At 43.8% G+C, this 15,864-nt stretch overlaps 1 protein-coding gene across 1 annotated transcript in view; it reads left to right on the top strand.

Annotated features, from left to right (window-relative positions):
• The window catches only part of COL20A1 (collagen type XX alpha 1 chain), a 371,828-nt gene that overhangs the window by 167,575 nt on the left and 188,389 nt on the right, over positions 1–15,864 (top strand). The window contains exons 16-18 of the mRNA XM_069243200.1: positions 3,064–3,196; positions 6,980–7,119; positions 11,241–11,373. Coding sequence (XP_069099301.1) covers positions 3,064–3,196; positions 6,980–7,119; positions 11,241–11,373 — 406 coding nt within the window. The remainder of the gene's footprint in view (positions 1–3,063; positions 3,197–6,979; positions 7,120–11,240; positions 11,374–15,864) is intronic.

A 15,864-nucleotide genomic window follows, 5' to 3' on the forward strand; every position in this document is an offset into this window, starting at 1 on the left:
AGTCATGGTGAGATCATTGCTCATTACTATTCCGAGGTTCCAGGAAGGGTGTGGGTCTAGCTTTAGCAGGTTACCAGGTGGAATCCCAGAGCATGGTGTCTTTGCTGAAGATTACTATTTCCATCTTTTCCGTATTGAGCTTGAGGCAGTTGGTTTTCACCCATCGTGCAACTTCAGTTCATGCAGGCAGAGAAATTGATACTGGTGTTGGGTGTCTTGTCGGAGAGTGAAATATTGTTTCCGTGGGTGCGGATGATGCTGGTGAGTGGGTTCATGTAGGTATTGAACAAAGTGAGGCTGAGTGAGGATCTTTGTAGAAATCCACAGATGAGGTTCATGGCTTCTAAGGTAAAGGGTGCCAGTCTGACTGCCTGGGTGCATCCCATCAGGAAGGAGCAAATCCAGCAAAGTGTGTGACCTTGGATGCTGAATGACAACTTTGTGCTATCATTGGATAAGGATGGGGATGGAGACAGTGTCAGTGGTTTGTGAACACAACTGCAGTTGCAAACCATAAAGAAGTGACTGACTCCTCAAGTGGAGACAGATATTGAGTAGACCTGAGATACCGAAAGAGAGTGAGTGTATTTATTAACTATTTATTAGTTAGGTTACATACTCATACTTCTGCTCAGGTGAGGTTGAACAAGATGGTAGATTAACTGCTAGGATCCCTACTGAGCAGGGTGTATGACATGGGTGTGTGTTGGCTCTGACCCTCTTCTCTTTGATTATGAATGGGGTGGTGAAATCATTAACTAACTGCCATCATGACGCCACTGAGGTAGCTGGTGTTCGTGCCCTTGTTCTTCTCTTTGCAGATGATACCCGCCTACTCTTGTGCACTCCAATGGGTTTGCAATATCTCGTAAATCGGTTTGTTGAATTCAGCAAAAGCAGGGGCCTCGAGATTAATGCAGGAAAATCTAAATTCATGGCATTAAATCCACACTACTCATTTAGAAATAAACTGACTTTCGATGGCTTGCCTATTGATCAAGTAAAGAATTTAGATTACCTTGGGTCAGGTTCTCAGACAAATTAACTTGGGACCTACAGATACAAAAAAAGCACCTCACTGTTGTCCCATAGGGCAGCATTAATTATTAGGAAACATAGAGGTACAGTTAATAGAGCAGTTTCCCCATCTGTTGAGGTGTGTAGAGTGGTGGCTATCGGGGTGCATTATATGGGGCGGAAATATGAGGCTTGGATGACACACCACTAGGCTTAAAATCACTGAAAACAGCTTTTTAAGGTCACTTGTGAACGTCCCTGTTAGTACCCCATTAATACCTGTAAAGGTAAGGTGAGATTAAAACTTCAAAAGAATAGAGCAGGTTGCACGCCTTAAAATTCTGACCTATTGGGTGAGAATTTGGGCAACCAAAGAGAGGGCCCCATATAAATCTGCATTCCGCATTGCAGGAGCTAATGCTCTTAGATAAGAACTGCACTACACCCTGGTTGAGAGCTGTGGAATCCTTATGCATGCATTTAAGGAGCATCTCGGAAGATCCCAGCACAATGGAGAAAAATGCAGCCTGACGGATTAAAGAAGTTTACTGGGAATTTGCATAACTTAGGGCCAGATGTTGAAAGCGTTTTGCATGGTGCAAACAGCGAATTTCTCTGTTTACGCCATGCAAAATGCACATTGCGATGCGCATTCCCATTTTGCGAGTCGGTAACCTGGTTACCGACTCGCAAAATGGGAATGCGACTCGCAAATAGGAAGGGGTGTTCCCCTTCCTATTTGCGATTCACATCGCGATGTAGAATTGCTTTGTGACTGCAAAGCAATTCGAAGTTAGCACCCATTTCAAATGGGTGCTAACCCATTCGCAAAAGGGAAGGGGTCCCATGGGGCCCCTTCCCCTTTGTGAATGGCTCTGAAAAAATGAAAAAAAAAAAGTTTTATTTTTTCGAGTGTATTGCAACTCGTTTTCCTTTAAGGAAAACGGGCTGCAATACAAAAAAAAAAACTGCTTTATTAAAAAGCAGTCACAGACATGGAGGTCTGCTGTCCCCAACAGGCCACCATCCCTGTGAGTGTTGTGAATCGCAAAGGGGTCGCAAATTGCGCCCCACCTCATTAGTATTAATGAGGTGGGTCTTTGCGACCCCCTTGCGATTCGCAGATGGTGTCAGGGACACCATCCTGCATCCGGCATTGCGACTCGCAAAATGCGAGTCGCAATGCCGGTTTTACCTACATCTGGCCCTAAGAACCTGGCGCAAAAAAGGTCCTCTGGGCTGGTGGATACGTTTTTGAGTCATAAATGCTCCCCATGTTTTGAACCCTCCTTTATAAGAGTATTCCATCAGAGGCTAAGTCCCTGCATATTCGCTTTCTGTCAGCACAGTACCGCTAAGGACGCGTACTGTGAAACGGGAATCGCAAGGTGTTGGTTCGGAAGGCTGCGCTTTTGTCCCAATATTGCTGAAACAGTTGAGCACTTTCTACTGAAGGTATAAAGGCCCAAGAGCAAGATGGATTTTCCCACTTTCTCGCAACTTGGGAATCAATTGTTGCGCATCAGCATTACGCTTACTAAAACTGATCCAACTGAAGTATTTGCTTTTTCAGATATTTAAAGTGGGCCTGGGCTCTTCGTGCTGCCGCATTGAATGTTGGGACTTGAGATTATAAAATTTGGAAAAAAATGTTTTCAGCTTATTCTTGCTTTTGAGTGGCAACATTAAATCGTGTGCCATGCATTCGAGATTGCACTAAGCACTTTAGATTTAAACTGCCATTTTATAATGTTTATACTTTTATATTGAGTTTTTGTTTTTTGTCGCAATTTTTCGAGACAGTGAATTTGCATTTCATTTTAATGTGCTCCATGATCTGAAAAGTGTTGTATGTGCTTTTATGGCCAATTACGGCAGAAATAAAGGTAATTCTTGAGTGAGCGAGAGATGCCACCACAGAGAGAACCCGAGGCACTTGGTGGGGGCGGGGGGGGGGGGTCACACTAGTGATGAGTGACAGGCGTATTGAAATGCAGGTGATGCCATTTCTAGACCAGGCACACATGCCTCTCTTCTTTGTTGCAGGTGGAAGTTCATGGCCCCGCCTCCTCCGTCGTACTGTCTTCTCTATCCTCGGTCACCGACTACCTCGTCTCTGTGGTCTCTGTTTACAACGGTGTTCACAACTCGCTTCAAGTGACCGGGAACTTCACCACATGTAAGGAGTGTGGCAGGTGCCGGGACAATCAAACTATGTGTTGTTGAAAAAGGGAGGTGAGGGTGGTAAATCTAGGACGCTGAAAATCTAATCATCTGCTAATCAAATGGCCATCCACGGTAACGTAATTGCCTCCTGAAATATAGCATTAAATGATCATTTTATCGCATGAGGTTTCTGGGAGCTAGAGGCACATTTATTTTTCTATGCCCAATTGATCTATATGAAATTGCAGCCCTACCCCACCTCCCAAAGCCAGCATCTCTTTTTACCCCCATCCCCCCTCCTACTACGAGAACACAGCATAATGTAGGTCAGTGGTTCCCAACCTTTTAAATTCTGTGGACCCCCCACTTTATCTTTACTGGATCCTGGGGACCCCCACTGAATCATTATTGGAATCTAGGGACCTCCCACTGAGTCATTACTGAAAGCTGTGGATCTAATCTGTTCATATCACTTAAGTTTCAAAGAAGTCAGACCCTCTGAGGAGGCTTCGTGGACCCCCAACGGTCCCCGGACCACAGGTTGGGAACCACGGCTGTAGAAGACACTCTGCACATAGATGGTTCTACTTCTACTTCGAGGTTATGGGAGATAAGAAAAACATACTAAGTGTGTGGAAAGTGGTTTTCTGCACTTTTAAATCTTTTTTGTTTTTAGACAAAAGTGATATTTTCTTGTTGAAAGTTAGAGGCGGGCAATCCTATCGAAGCTTGAGTGTGGCTCGGGCTGTCTAGGTCTCACTTGCTCTTTCCCAGTGCGGATTGGCAACCCCGAAAAAGGCTTAGGCATGCATCCCAGGGTCTACCCTTTATGGTTCCTAATGTCGTTTCTAAAGACAAAAACACTAGGCATAAGATAGCTGAGTGCACATCTAACAAGCATTGGTAAAGCCAATAGGTCTGGCATTAGCAACCTGGCACAGGATTTACATTAAAAAAAATTTGTTGAAAACAAATGCCAGAAAAATAAAGGGGAGTAGAAAAAAAGAAAACAAAACATGCGGCTACATAAACATGGCAGCCACATTCTTACAAGAAATATTTAAATAAAATCTAAAGATTGACCATCATATATAACTTGCATAGAACAATAAGAGTGCCTCCCGGCAGGAATGTGTACTTAAAACAGGTGAACAAACGCATTTTACTTTTTAATGAACACCACGGGGAAAATATGATTGCTCCCTGTTTACTGTAACTTAAATGCGCAGTTCATAAACACACAAGGGCGACAAAAAATATAATGAGAGGATAGGCAATAAAAAATTTGTCAAATTCAAATATAGGCCCCAAAGCCACATGCATAGAACCGAAATTTTCCCCGCAAGTGCTCAGGTTTGCCCATCAGGATCTCAAGTACCCTTCCACATCTATTTAAGACAATTGGAGACACATAGGGCCATCATTACAAGAAAGTGGTGCATCGGTCCTGATACACCACTTTTCTTCTGTCGCCCGCCCTACCTAACAACACCATGGTTGCACCGTATTTACAATACGGTGCACCAAGGGGGTCGTTAGGATAATAGCGTCAAAATTTTTGACGCTATTGTGGTGCTAAATTGCACTAGCATCAAACATTTTGACGCTAGTGCAGCAAAGCACAGGGAGACCCATTGATTAAAATGACAGAAAAAATAGAGCAGTGAAATTAAATTTCACTGGTCCATATTTTTTGGGCCTCCCTGTGTGATAATGCCCTTTTGAATACATTATGCCTGGCACGGGCATAATGTGGCGCAAGGGTTTACAAAGTGGCAAAATGCAAGTATTGCACCTAGTGGCGGCTGCCACTGAACGGGGTTGGTGTGGTGGGATGGGGGCGCGACAGGACGGGGGGTTAAAATGTTTTTTTAAAAACACTTGCTTTTGAGGGGAGATGCGTTTGTCTCCCCTCCATCCTTTTCCTGTTCCTGGGTGCATACAGGCTCCCAGCCAATCACGACGCTGCTGTCACCAGCATGACAGCAGAATCGTGATTGGTCTGAGTGGCCTGCTTCGCTGCTCAGACTGGAGGTAGGAGCCTAGGCATGTTCTTTGCTCGGCTGTTCAATACAGCTGGGTAGAGAACATGCAAAGTGCGCATGTCTGTTTGGGCGGCCCAATACGACCGGCCAAACAGAAATGCTCACATTGTGGTGCATAGCCCTCCTTCGGCCCCTTCTCTTCAGCTCAGCCCCGCCCCTTACTACAAGGAAAAATAAAATGGTAGTAATGTAGCGTATGTTGTTATCATTTTACTTTTTTGAAAATCCAGCGTGGCGATGCTCATCCGCCTTAGTGGAGGAGGCGCCACTGATTGCACCACTTTGTAAATACGCCATGGGAGAAAGGCCTGCTTAATGCCGCCTTAGCGCAAAAAAAATGACTCTAAGGGTGGCTCAAGGTGGTTCTACCGGCTTGTAAATATGCCCCATAGTCTGGAAAAGTGCCGCCATTCACAGTGCAAGAGAGCAATGGCTGAGGTGGGCTGACCCATTGCTCCATACAATATACTTGTTGGAGGCAAAAGTTGAATACCAGTTTAACAGATCAATGAATGGGGAGGGGTGATACAAAGTTCCTCTCTCTCCCTCTCTCTCTCTCTATATATATATATATATGTATATATTTATATATATATATATACCCAATTTATGTTTGATTTTTTTTTCAATTTAATCAACTGGCTAATTATCAAAATCCGTCTCCAGGACAGGCCTAAAATGTTTTGTTTCATGCACTATTTTATGCAGCCAAACTGAGTTGCAATTATGATGTCTCACCACATAACTGTAATCAGAAACCAAACTCTACATGTCACAATCCTCTGCTTTTTTAATCCCCATAATTCTTGTGAATAATGTGTTTTTTCTTTCCTTCTTTACTCTTTGTTAAGTTAAAGGAAGGTGGTGATTACTAACATGAACAAGTACTGACATTGTCATTAGGTCTCGCCTATCTCCACACTCAGGCAAGGCAGACTGGCATTGCCAGAACCTGTTTAAAGAAGTCTTTTAGTGTCTTTCAAGATCATTGTTGTAGTTTTCCGTGTCTGTCAGGATCAATGTTGTTGTATCACCCACATATACTGCTGTAATTTTTTTAGTGACCACTAGAGTGCAATGAAACACAGGAAACTGATGTTTAAACGTGGCTCTGTCTACAATGCTACTTTTGAAGCAGGACAAATGCCGAATCTGCTGACAGCGAAAGCAAAAGTTCCGGTGGGCGGATCAAACAAAGAAAGAATAATGCACTGAAAGGAAACCAAGGTTTCAAGAATTAACATAATCTTTACCTGAAAGGACCTTTATATATTTTTCCTTAGCGTTTGCTGATTCATTTACATGCCAACTCTTTTCATGGCTCGGCTGTGTTTTGGCTCGTAGAGCAAGCCAGGCCTGCAGCTCTGCTCGGGCTTCGCTAACCCTGTATATTTGCTGCTTCTGTGCAAGGGAACCATCTGATCATTTGCACCAGAAGAAATCTGGCATTAATGTTGAACCTTCAATTGCAGAGAAACAAAAATAAGCTTTGATTGAGCATATTAATGCCAATTAACCCTAAATTTGTGGTAATATCCCGATTATTAATTGTGTAACGCAATACCAGGATTGTGGTGTTACTTTAAGGGTCCGAAATACTCAAGCTCAGGGTACGAAAGGATTTTACCCATTCTGTGTCTATGGGAAAAAGCTTTCGTACATATGGCCCCTAGGTCTCTGAACAGAGCCGAGGCAGAGGAAGTGATGAATGTTGCACTTAAGATCACATGTCTCATTCTGCTCTGTTTCAGTGAAGGTACCTCCTCCTCTCAACGTGAAGGTCAGCCAGCTTTCCAAGGACAGCGCCAGAGCCACTTGGCAACCTGCAGCGGATGATGTCACGTCCTATCACATTAAATGGATCCCACTGAGTGAAGGTGCGCTCAGTGAGGTAAGGAACATGTAAGCATTGCCCATCCACAGGTTTTACTCCTGCTACTCTGTTCACCAGGAGCATAATACAGCTCCGTATGCAAATGCATTTACTTGTCTTGCCTACGCTACCGTGCCAAGTATGACACCATCTGATCATTTTTTAGCAAATCACGTTAAATACAATGCAATATACGTAAATAGAAAATCAACATGTTTCAACCCAGCTATACTGACGTTTCTGATTCAAAGTACTTTTGTTTGGGGGTAAGGCAAATACAGTTCCTCTGCCCATTAAAATTTTGACCTCCAGTTCTGGAAAATTGTTTAAATTCAGTGATTTAAAGGGACTCTTACAAAACATTACCAGCTGCAAAAGATGGCATGTCACCTCATAGGGCATTTTCCATTTGAAGTCTATGAATGATACCTGTAAGTCAGTGTGGTACCAGCATATCATGAACAAAGTATAGGAGCAGATTTAAGAAAAGTGGCGCTGCACCCAGCACAGTGCCACTTTCCTTGCACCCTTTAGCGCCCCCCTACCGCCACCGTGCGTCGGTGCACAATGGCACAGAGTAGGGGCGATTGCATCAGAATTCTGATACTATTGATGTCCTGTTCAGGGTTAGCACCCACATTTTGGTGCCAACCCTGAACAGTATATAGGGGCCCATTGTTATCAATGGTGTGGCCCCATTTAACGCCTGCTCTGAGCAGGTGTTAAAAATGCCAAACAAATGGCGCAAAGAAATCTTTTAGATTTCTTTGAACCATTTTTTCAGCCCCCCTAACTGGAGAATGCCCCCCTTGCATATATTATCCCTGGCGCAAGGAGGCATTAAAACCTCTTAAATCTGGGCCATAGTCTGGAATATATACCATGCCTAAAATATGGACTGCAAAATACTGCCTCATTGGAGTCAACATTAAAAAAATCTACATCCATGAGGGCCATGCACTTTAAACAACACATTATTAATGTCAGACCATATTTTTTCTAACAATATTTTGACATTCAACTCTGTAAACCAGTAAGTTTGTCAGGTTTGAATGCTTTGGTTAATTAACAACCAAAAGTTTGACTAGAAGAATGTATAAAACAACTTTGTGCCCCACTGAATTTGGAATAAAAACTTTACAAAGTAAAATATATTTCAGCCATAGGACATACACACATACAGTGATAATAAAGTTCGTAACTCATATATATTTTGAAAAACATTTAGCAATAAATAGTTCATGAATGTTTCAGTACGCAGTGCAGTGAAACAGCTCTATTCAAAGAAGAGAACATAAAAGTCATTAAGCCAACTAATGTTTGGGCGTAAGGTACAAGTAAGATACTTGTCAAAGAGATTATATTGGCTGAATACTCTAATCTATATATCAACTGAACATCTAACTACCACTTCATTGACACTTATTGAGTGTCAACATTTTGACCCCAAAACAACCATCCACATCAAATTCTACAGTATAGCCCACATGAAACCAGAATTTTCACAGAAAGTTCAATTTCTCAATTAACTTATGTCTTTTTTTACATAGGAGTGGACAAAAGTAAATTAATTAATAATTAAAAGGTTTTAATCAGAGACTAAAACAGCTCTGGAAGCATCTGAAGCAGATAGTGTCCTAAAGGACAAAATTATCAATGTAAAGATAAAGGCTGAAGAAAATGTATTGAGAGGAGACTTAGGCAAGAGAAACCCTCATTTGTTGTGGTTTAAGCAGCAATCCTTACAAGGAATAAATCATCACACTAATACAGCCTCTCCCATGCATAGTGACTGAAAATGAAAGAAAGACTACAGAATGGCAGAAAAACTGAAGGGCGGTGCTGCCCACCCAAGGGATCAGGCACCTGGGCTCCACAAATGCAGACTGCCCATACAGACAGTTGAACAGTGGAAAGGCATCTAATCAGGACCAGTTTTAGCGCTGGTGGCGTCCTGTGCAACAGTCTTTTTTGCCCCCCCACCCCATGACCACCTCCTCGGATTCACTCACTTCCACCCAGCAAATGTGCCCTTCATCTCTTCATAGCCTCCCTTTCACATACATTCATTTGTTTTAAAGCTCTTGTAAAGGCTGGCTTTACTAATCCACTCAGCTATCCACATAAAATATAGTTATGTTCTTTGCAGCAGATATATTAACCCTCTCTGCTACTTTATGGCGAGTCAAAGCTGCTGCTAGACAAAACTCCCATCTCTCTCCCAGCAGGAACATTAATCACAAGAGGTATCTTGACATTTTAATTGTTTTGTGAAGGCTGGAGGCATAAGGAACTTTTCAGCTAGTGCTTTTAATTCGCAAGTTTCGTAAGTCATTGCTAAACACAGCACCCCCCTGAAGTCAGCGCCCCCCAATCCAGGTCAGCCCCCACTGCGGCCACGCCGCTCGCCCTAAAACTGTCCGTGCAGCTAAAAACCCGTCACCCACCAGAATCACTAGACGAGGATACCTGGCTCAGGGGACATAGTGAGACATTTGCATATATATTTTCGTTTTCTTTTAAGTGGGCTTCTTGTATTGGCTAGTGAAATCATTAGGGAGAAAACCCTGACATTCTGTATGCACAGGTACACTTCAAGTTTACTTAAATTGGGCTGAAGTGAAAAAGACCAAGCTTACACTACAACTGCATTATTTCACTAACATCTGCCACACTATATCTATTTCAGATCATTTTAAGAGGTAAAAATGCTGCTTCTTGACACTGACTCTTCTTTCACAGCACTGCGCTAAACTATAGTGAGGGGAAACAAGGAGACTTCTCAATCGTCTGAGCTGCACTTGATGTGCTAATCAGGCAGAGGGGAAAAGGTCTGTACGCAAGGATCTACTCCTGGGCTGCCCTCAGCAGTTTTCATGAGAGAGGATTTTGCTGTGTGCCTCTTCGAACACACCAGCCAAATCATTTGGTGGTATCCTGGAAGGGACAGCAGACCGCCATACAAAATGGACTGCTTTGACTCAGAAAAGTGATTACCAACACTTCATATGTGAGCAAAAGGCCCGGAGGGTTCTCTAACATTGGATCTTTCATAGATTCACATGCTTGAATCATTCCCGTTGCCAGACTGGGAATGATTCAAGCATGTGAATCTATGAAAGATACCAATGCCGGAGAACAGGAGTTACAGGTAAGTGACTTAGGGCCAGATGTAGGTAGCCTTTTGCACCTCGCAAACGGCGAAAAACGCTGTTTGCGAGGCGCAAAAGGCCTCACGCGATGCAGAAACACGTTTTGTGAGTCGGTACCGACTCGCAAAATGTGTTTCCGACTCGCAAATAGGAAGGGGTGTTCCCTTCCTATTTGCGATTCGCACCGCGATGTAGAGTTGATTTGTGACCGCGAAAGCGGTCGCAAATCAACTTGCAGTTACCATTCACTTGAAGTGGATGGTAACTCATTTGCAAACGGGAAGGGGTCCCCATGGGACCCCTTCCCCTTTGTGAATGCTCACAATTTTTTTTTTTCAGAGCAGGCAGTGGTCCTATGGACCACTGCCTGCTCTGAAAAAAACCGAAACAAAAAGGTTTCGGTATTTTTTCTATTTGCAGCTCGTTTTCCTTTAAGGAAAACGGGCTGCAAAGAGAAAAAAAAAACTGCTTTATTTGAAAGCAGTCACGGATATGGTGGTCTGCTGTCTCCAGCAGGCCACCATCCCCGTGAGTGCCTAGACTCGCTATGGGGTCGCAAACTGCGACCCACCTTATAAATACTTATGAGGTGGGTCTTTGCGACCCCATAGCGAGTCGCAGAAGGTGTCTGAGACACCTTATTGCATCGCGAATTGCGAGCTGCAATTTGCGAGTCGCTATAACTCTCAAATTGCAAGTCGCAATTTGTGACTTACCTACATCTGGCCCTTATTACCTTCTCTGTTCTTGTGGTCTGCGGACAGACTATGATAGAGTAGGAGTGCAAAAAAACATGAAAATACTGGTATGCATAGGCAGAGGTGTTTACCCCACTCCAGTTTTTTCTAAGATTACGAAATGTCTTTGCTGTAATGGCTCTCTGTGGCTATATGTGGCTTATAATGGGTTTAAAAAATTATTATTATTATTATTATTATTAGTAGTATTATTATTACTATTATTACTATTATTGTTATCACAATACAGGTCTCCATTGCTGGAAGCCTTGACAGTGTTGTTTTGCCTGGGCTGAGGATGGGTACCCAGTACCAAGTATCTATTTCGGCACGTTACCAAGATGGAGCGCAGAGTGATGCCGTCTCAGTCCGCTACAGCACTGGTGAGCCTGCCCACCACTTTCATCCTTGTTGCTTTATTGCTTTAGATTACCCTACATTGACTATTCCTTCTTTTGAAATCCTGAGGCCACTTACATTGGTTGATTTGTCTAGAGGTAGATTGTTAGCTCAGAAAAATTTCTCCAAGAGAAAGTGTTGTCATGAAATTGGCTCGGTCGTCCGGTGTCCATCCACTGCTTTGTAGGCCTTCACAGTCTGTGGTGGGGTCCACATAGACTGAGATCCACCGTTACATTTGATTATCCAACATATTTATAAAACACTTCAAGTGATCATTTCTAATGAAGAAGCAATCCGTCCTAGGTCTTCTTGAGCGGGACCAACCCAAACAGTCTCTTAGGCCTGTTCACCCCTAAAGTCTTTCATTTGGGGCTTATCAGGCTGGCTGCAAGCAAGTGGGGCAGCAGCAGCAATGAACTCATCAGCCCAGCTGAGGTCGCTCAGTCGTAAGTGTGATTTCCTTGCCTGGAATTTTTTGCTGAACGTGGTAGTGCCGACATGAGAGGAGCACATTTGCAAAAAAAGTGGAGGAATGATTTGTCCAGATCCAAAACCCACGGATGAGGAAACTGCAATTAGAACATGTAAAAGAAACTTTCCAAGAGTCCTGCAATGTTTCTCCCAGTGAGTGAGGGCACAATTTCCCACTTCTAGTGTTTAGCATCAACATATATAAAACTGCAAAAAAACCAATGTATCCACACTTCTAAAAGAGGCATTGGGACCAAGAGTTTTGTGGACAGAGCATGTGCCGGTGTATTTGGCAGACGCCTAGTTACTAGCGAAAATTAAAATTAATTTTTAAAAACTGGCAGATGTCCTGCTCTACCGACCCCGAGGCTCCAGCCTGATGGAGTTGGGGGGATCACCTGATTTTCATTGGTGAAGACTCATCTGGCAGGGCTGCTGCAGTCTGAATGTTGGCAGTCCTCTCCTCTTAAGGGGAAAGAGTTCCTGTGCTGTTCTCTCTGCCTGGTCCCAGAAGATAACTTCCTATATGTCAGTGACATTTGTGTTTTTTCAAACAAACTTCCAAGTGGGCTGCTACTGCATGGCAGAAATATCTGGGAATTACATGTTTGTCAACGGTGGTCTCGCAGAGTCAGCAGTAGCTCTTTCCCACCACATTGGGGGTCTTCAAATACACTCTCAAACATTGTGACTTTCTCTCAGGGATTATTTAGAGTCCTTATAAGTGAAAATCCTTCAATTCCTGCAGGAAATTCTAAATACGAAATAGGCTTCACAGGCTGAACTTCCTCCATAATACAATCCCTAGGGTGTATTAAGAAATGTAAGAGTTCCCAAGCTCTGTGGCAGGAAATTCACCAAAAGCGATTTCCTCAACATAGAAGGAGCTGTTTTGTGAAATATATTAAATATATTCCGGGTCAGGTCGCGATGTCACAGCGACCTACACAATCCACCAAAGCAGGGTTAGTTTAGGAGAACAAAAAAAAAAAGAAAAAACATGCCCTTAATGCACAGGGAGTTTTCTTCCTGCACATGAGGGTACATTTGACATATTCTGGGGCAGGAAAGATCAACGTTTGAAATTACAAATAGTGCAATTAGCACTGCACTCTACACATTTTCCCCAAGTAAGTTTCAGATGTTCAAATCAGCAGAAATTTACCAGAAAAAAAATGCTCTGGCTAAATTCTGCCAATTGCCACGTGGTGGAATTTTTTCTTACACAAGGCTCTAGAATGGTAAGTTGACGAGTTAGATTTGGCATCTTCTACCATGATTTCCAGTGACTAGAAGGACATTTAGTGAGATTTTTCTAACGCGGGAGCTCATGATTGTTGAAAACCTACTCGGGCAACAGCAAAATCAACTCGAATAGCTGCACCCTCAAGCATGCCACATGAAGCCATTTTTAAGCACAGAACTTGATGGTACCACTAAATCACAGTGGAAGCAGCATGATGTGAATATTTCCGCTCATTGGCGTAGCTCCACGGAATCGCGCTCAGTTTTCTGTAACTCAGCAAAATTCTGGGGAGTCGAATTCCAAGAGTTCCATCCACCCCTAGTTAAGACGTTTCTAGAGGGGATTCATTTAGGCCAATCTGCGTACATGGCCTTTTTTCTGGAGTTCTTATCTGAATGACGATTGAGGATTCTGTTGTGCTAGTGCTGAGCAGATTTCGAGAACAGAAGATGGCAGAAATTATGGCAAGATGAAACCCTGGTGCATGCCATGTTTTAAATTATAGTCAGGGCTGCTGGAAATATGCGATTATGTAGGCGCAGTGATTTTCACATAATTATAGGTTTGCTGCCTTTGCCACATGATCCATTATCTGCCATATAATCTTCAGATTTTAACAAAAAAAATGTTTCTAGCTCATACAACTCAAAACTTACTAAAAATGCAACAAAACATTTTGCCACAGAGTGGAAGGCCCTTTGCAAAGCAGAACTGGTCACCTTTCTGTTGCTTATTACTACATTGGGTGTTAAACTGGCAGTAATGAGGTTAGTGGTGTGCGGGGTGCTCTGCTCCGCTGGCGGAGCTAACCGTATTTTTGGAACTAAGCGCTCCGATTTCAGTGCTGAGTTGTCCAAAAAACTCTGCTAGCCCTGACAGCAGAGCGGAGCTCACTCGCTGCGTGCTGCAGCCCAGTATGGGCTGTAAAGCATAGACAGTCTGCGCTTGCACTGTGCAGCCCATAACTGGGCTGCAGCGCCCCAGAGCAGAGGAGGGAGGCAGCCGCTATGAGAGGAGGACTCGTCGGAGAGGAGGACCTCCCGGGAAGACCCAGGTAAGTCCTCTTCTCTTTTTGTAACATTGTTTGTGCACACAGGTGCAGAAACATAGACTGAAATGGCAGCTTTTGCTGCCAATGGTCCTGGCCTGAATTCAGGCCAGGGCTGTAGGCAACAAAAGCTGCAGTTTCAGGCCTCTTGTGCACCGGCCTGTCCTGCGTGCAGTGCACATGGGGCAGGCCAGTGCACAAGAGGCCTGGCATCTTTCAATGCCTATGGCCCTGGCCTGAATTCATGCCAGGGCCGGGGGCAGCAAAAGAAAGCTGCAGTTTCAGATCTCTTGTACACCGGCCTGTCCCATGTGTACAGGACAGGCCGGTTCACAAAAGGCCTGAAACTGCAGTTTTCACTGCCGGGGGCCTCTCCTGAATGCACCCGATCTCAGAAGCGCTAAGCAGGGTCAGGCCTGGCTGACCAGGCCAGACCCTGCTTAGCACTTCCGAGATAGGGCACATTCAGGAATCCGTGGGTCACAGAACTCTGCCTCTGTGGAATTGCACAGAGTTTTTTTTCGACTCTGCAGAATTCTATGGAGTCGGACTCCGTGAACTCCGCCCAGGCCTAGGTGAGGTGCAACCAAAGCCCATAGAGTGTTACTAAGTTTAAAAATGATTAAATAATAAAGTAAAACTGGTACAAATTGTGCTGCATTATTCCACATAGTTTGCCTTTTTGTCACATAATTTACTCAACCCTGCCCTCTCCTGTCGGATAACTCCAGTGGCCCTGATTAAAGTGCTCTGCCCATTCCCCATTTTTCCCATACCTGACCAAGGCGCACAAGTTTGAGTGCAAATCATTGAATAAGTAGACCATGCTGCACTCAATTCCTATGTACAACATTATGCCCCAAAGTTTGCCCCGTTTACCCTTTCCAATGCTGAACTCAAGTCCATTAAAGCCATCTTTATAGCACATGTCCAAGGAATAGGGTGGTAACAACCAGAGCCAGATTTGCTCCCTTTCCTAAATACTGGCACAATCACTGATTTGGCCCAGGGTGTTGGTAGTGACTGCCTAACTGCAGCATTCAATTGCTTAATTTTTGTTTATACGAAAGTGGTGTTAAGGTGGCATTTCCCATGCGCCATATTTACAAAGTGGTGCAATGCAACCTTCGTGCCACATTGTGCCTGTGGCAGGCATAATGTATGCAAGGGGGTGTTACCACATAGGGAGGCCCAGAAAAATGGCGTAGTGAAATTTACTAGATTTCACTGCATCATTTCTGCCATCATTATTAACGCCTGCCTAAGGCAGGCATTAAGATGACGCTCCCATTGAAAATAATAGGTTTCCCTGTGCTTGCTGCATTAGTGCCATCATTTATGACGCTTATGTGGACACGACCGCCACGGTGTACTGTATTGTAAGTAATGATACACACATGGTGTTGATACGTGGACGCAGTGGGGCACTAGAAAAGTGGCACATCATGAACGATGTGCCACTTTTCCATAAATATGCCCCAAATTGTGAGGGAAAGATTAAAGTCATGAATTATGGAATTCATCAATTCGCCCTGCAACATATGAATAAAGTGTGATCCATTGAATAAAACGTTCTCAATGGGGATACGTTCTGGGAAGAGACACCATGTACAAAGGAACAGGATTAAATCGTCCACCAATATAACTGGAGTGCTATCAGACATTAGGGCCCGTAATTATACTTTTTTAGCGCCGCATTTGCGCCGC

The sequence above is a fragment of the Pleurodeles waltl genome, chromosome 7 (genome assembly GCF_031143425.1).
Source record: "Pleurodeles waltl isolate 20211129_DDA chromosome 7, aPleWal1.hap1.20221129, whole genome shotgun sequence".
Classification (NCBI taxonomy): Eukaryota; Metazoa; Chordata; class Amphibia; order Caudata; family Salamandridae; genus Pleurodeles; species Pleurodeles waltl.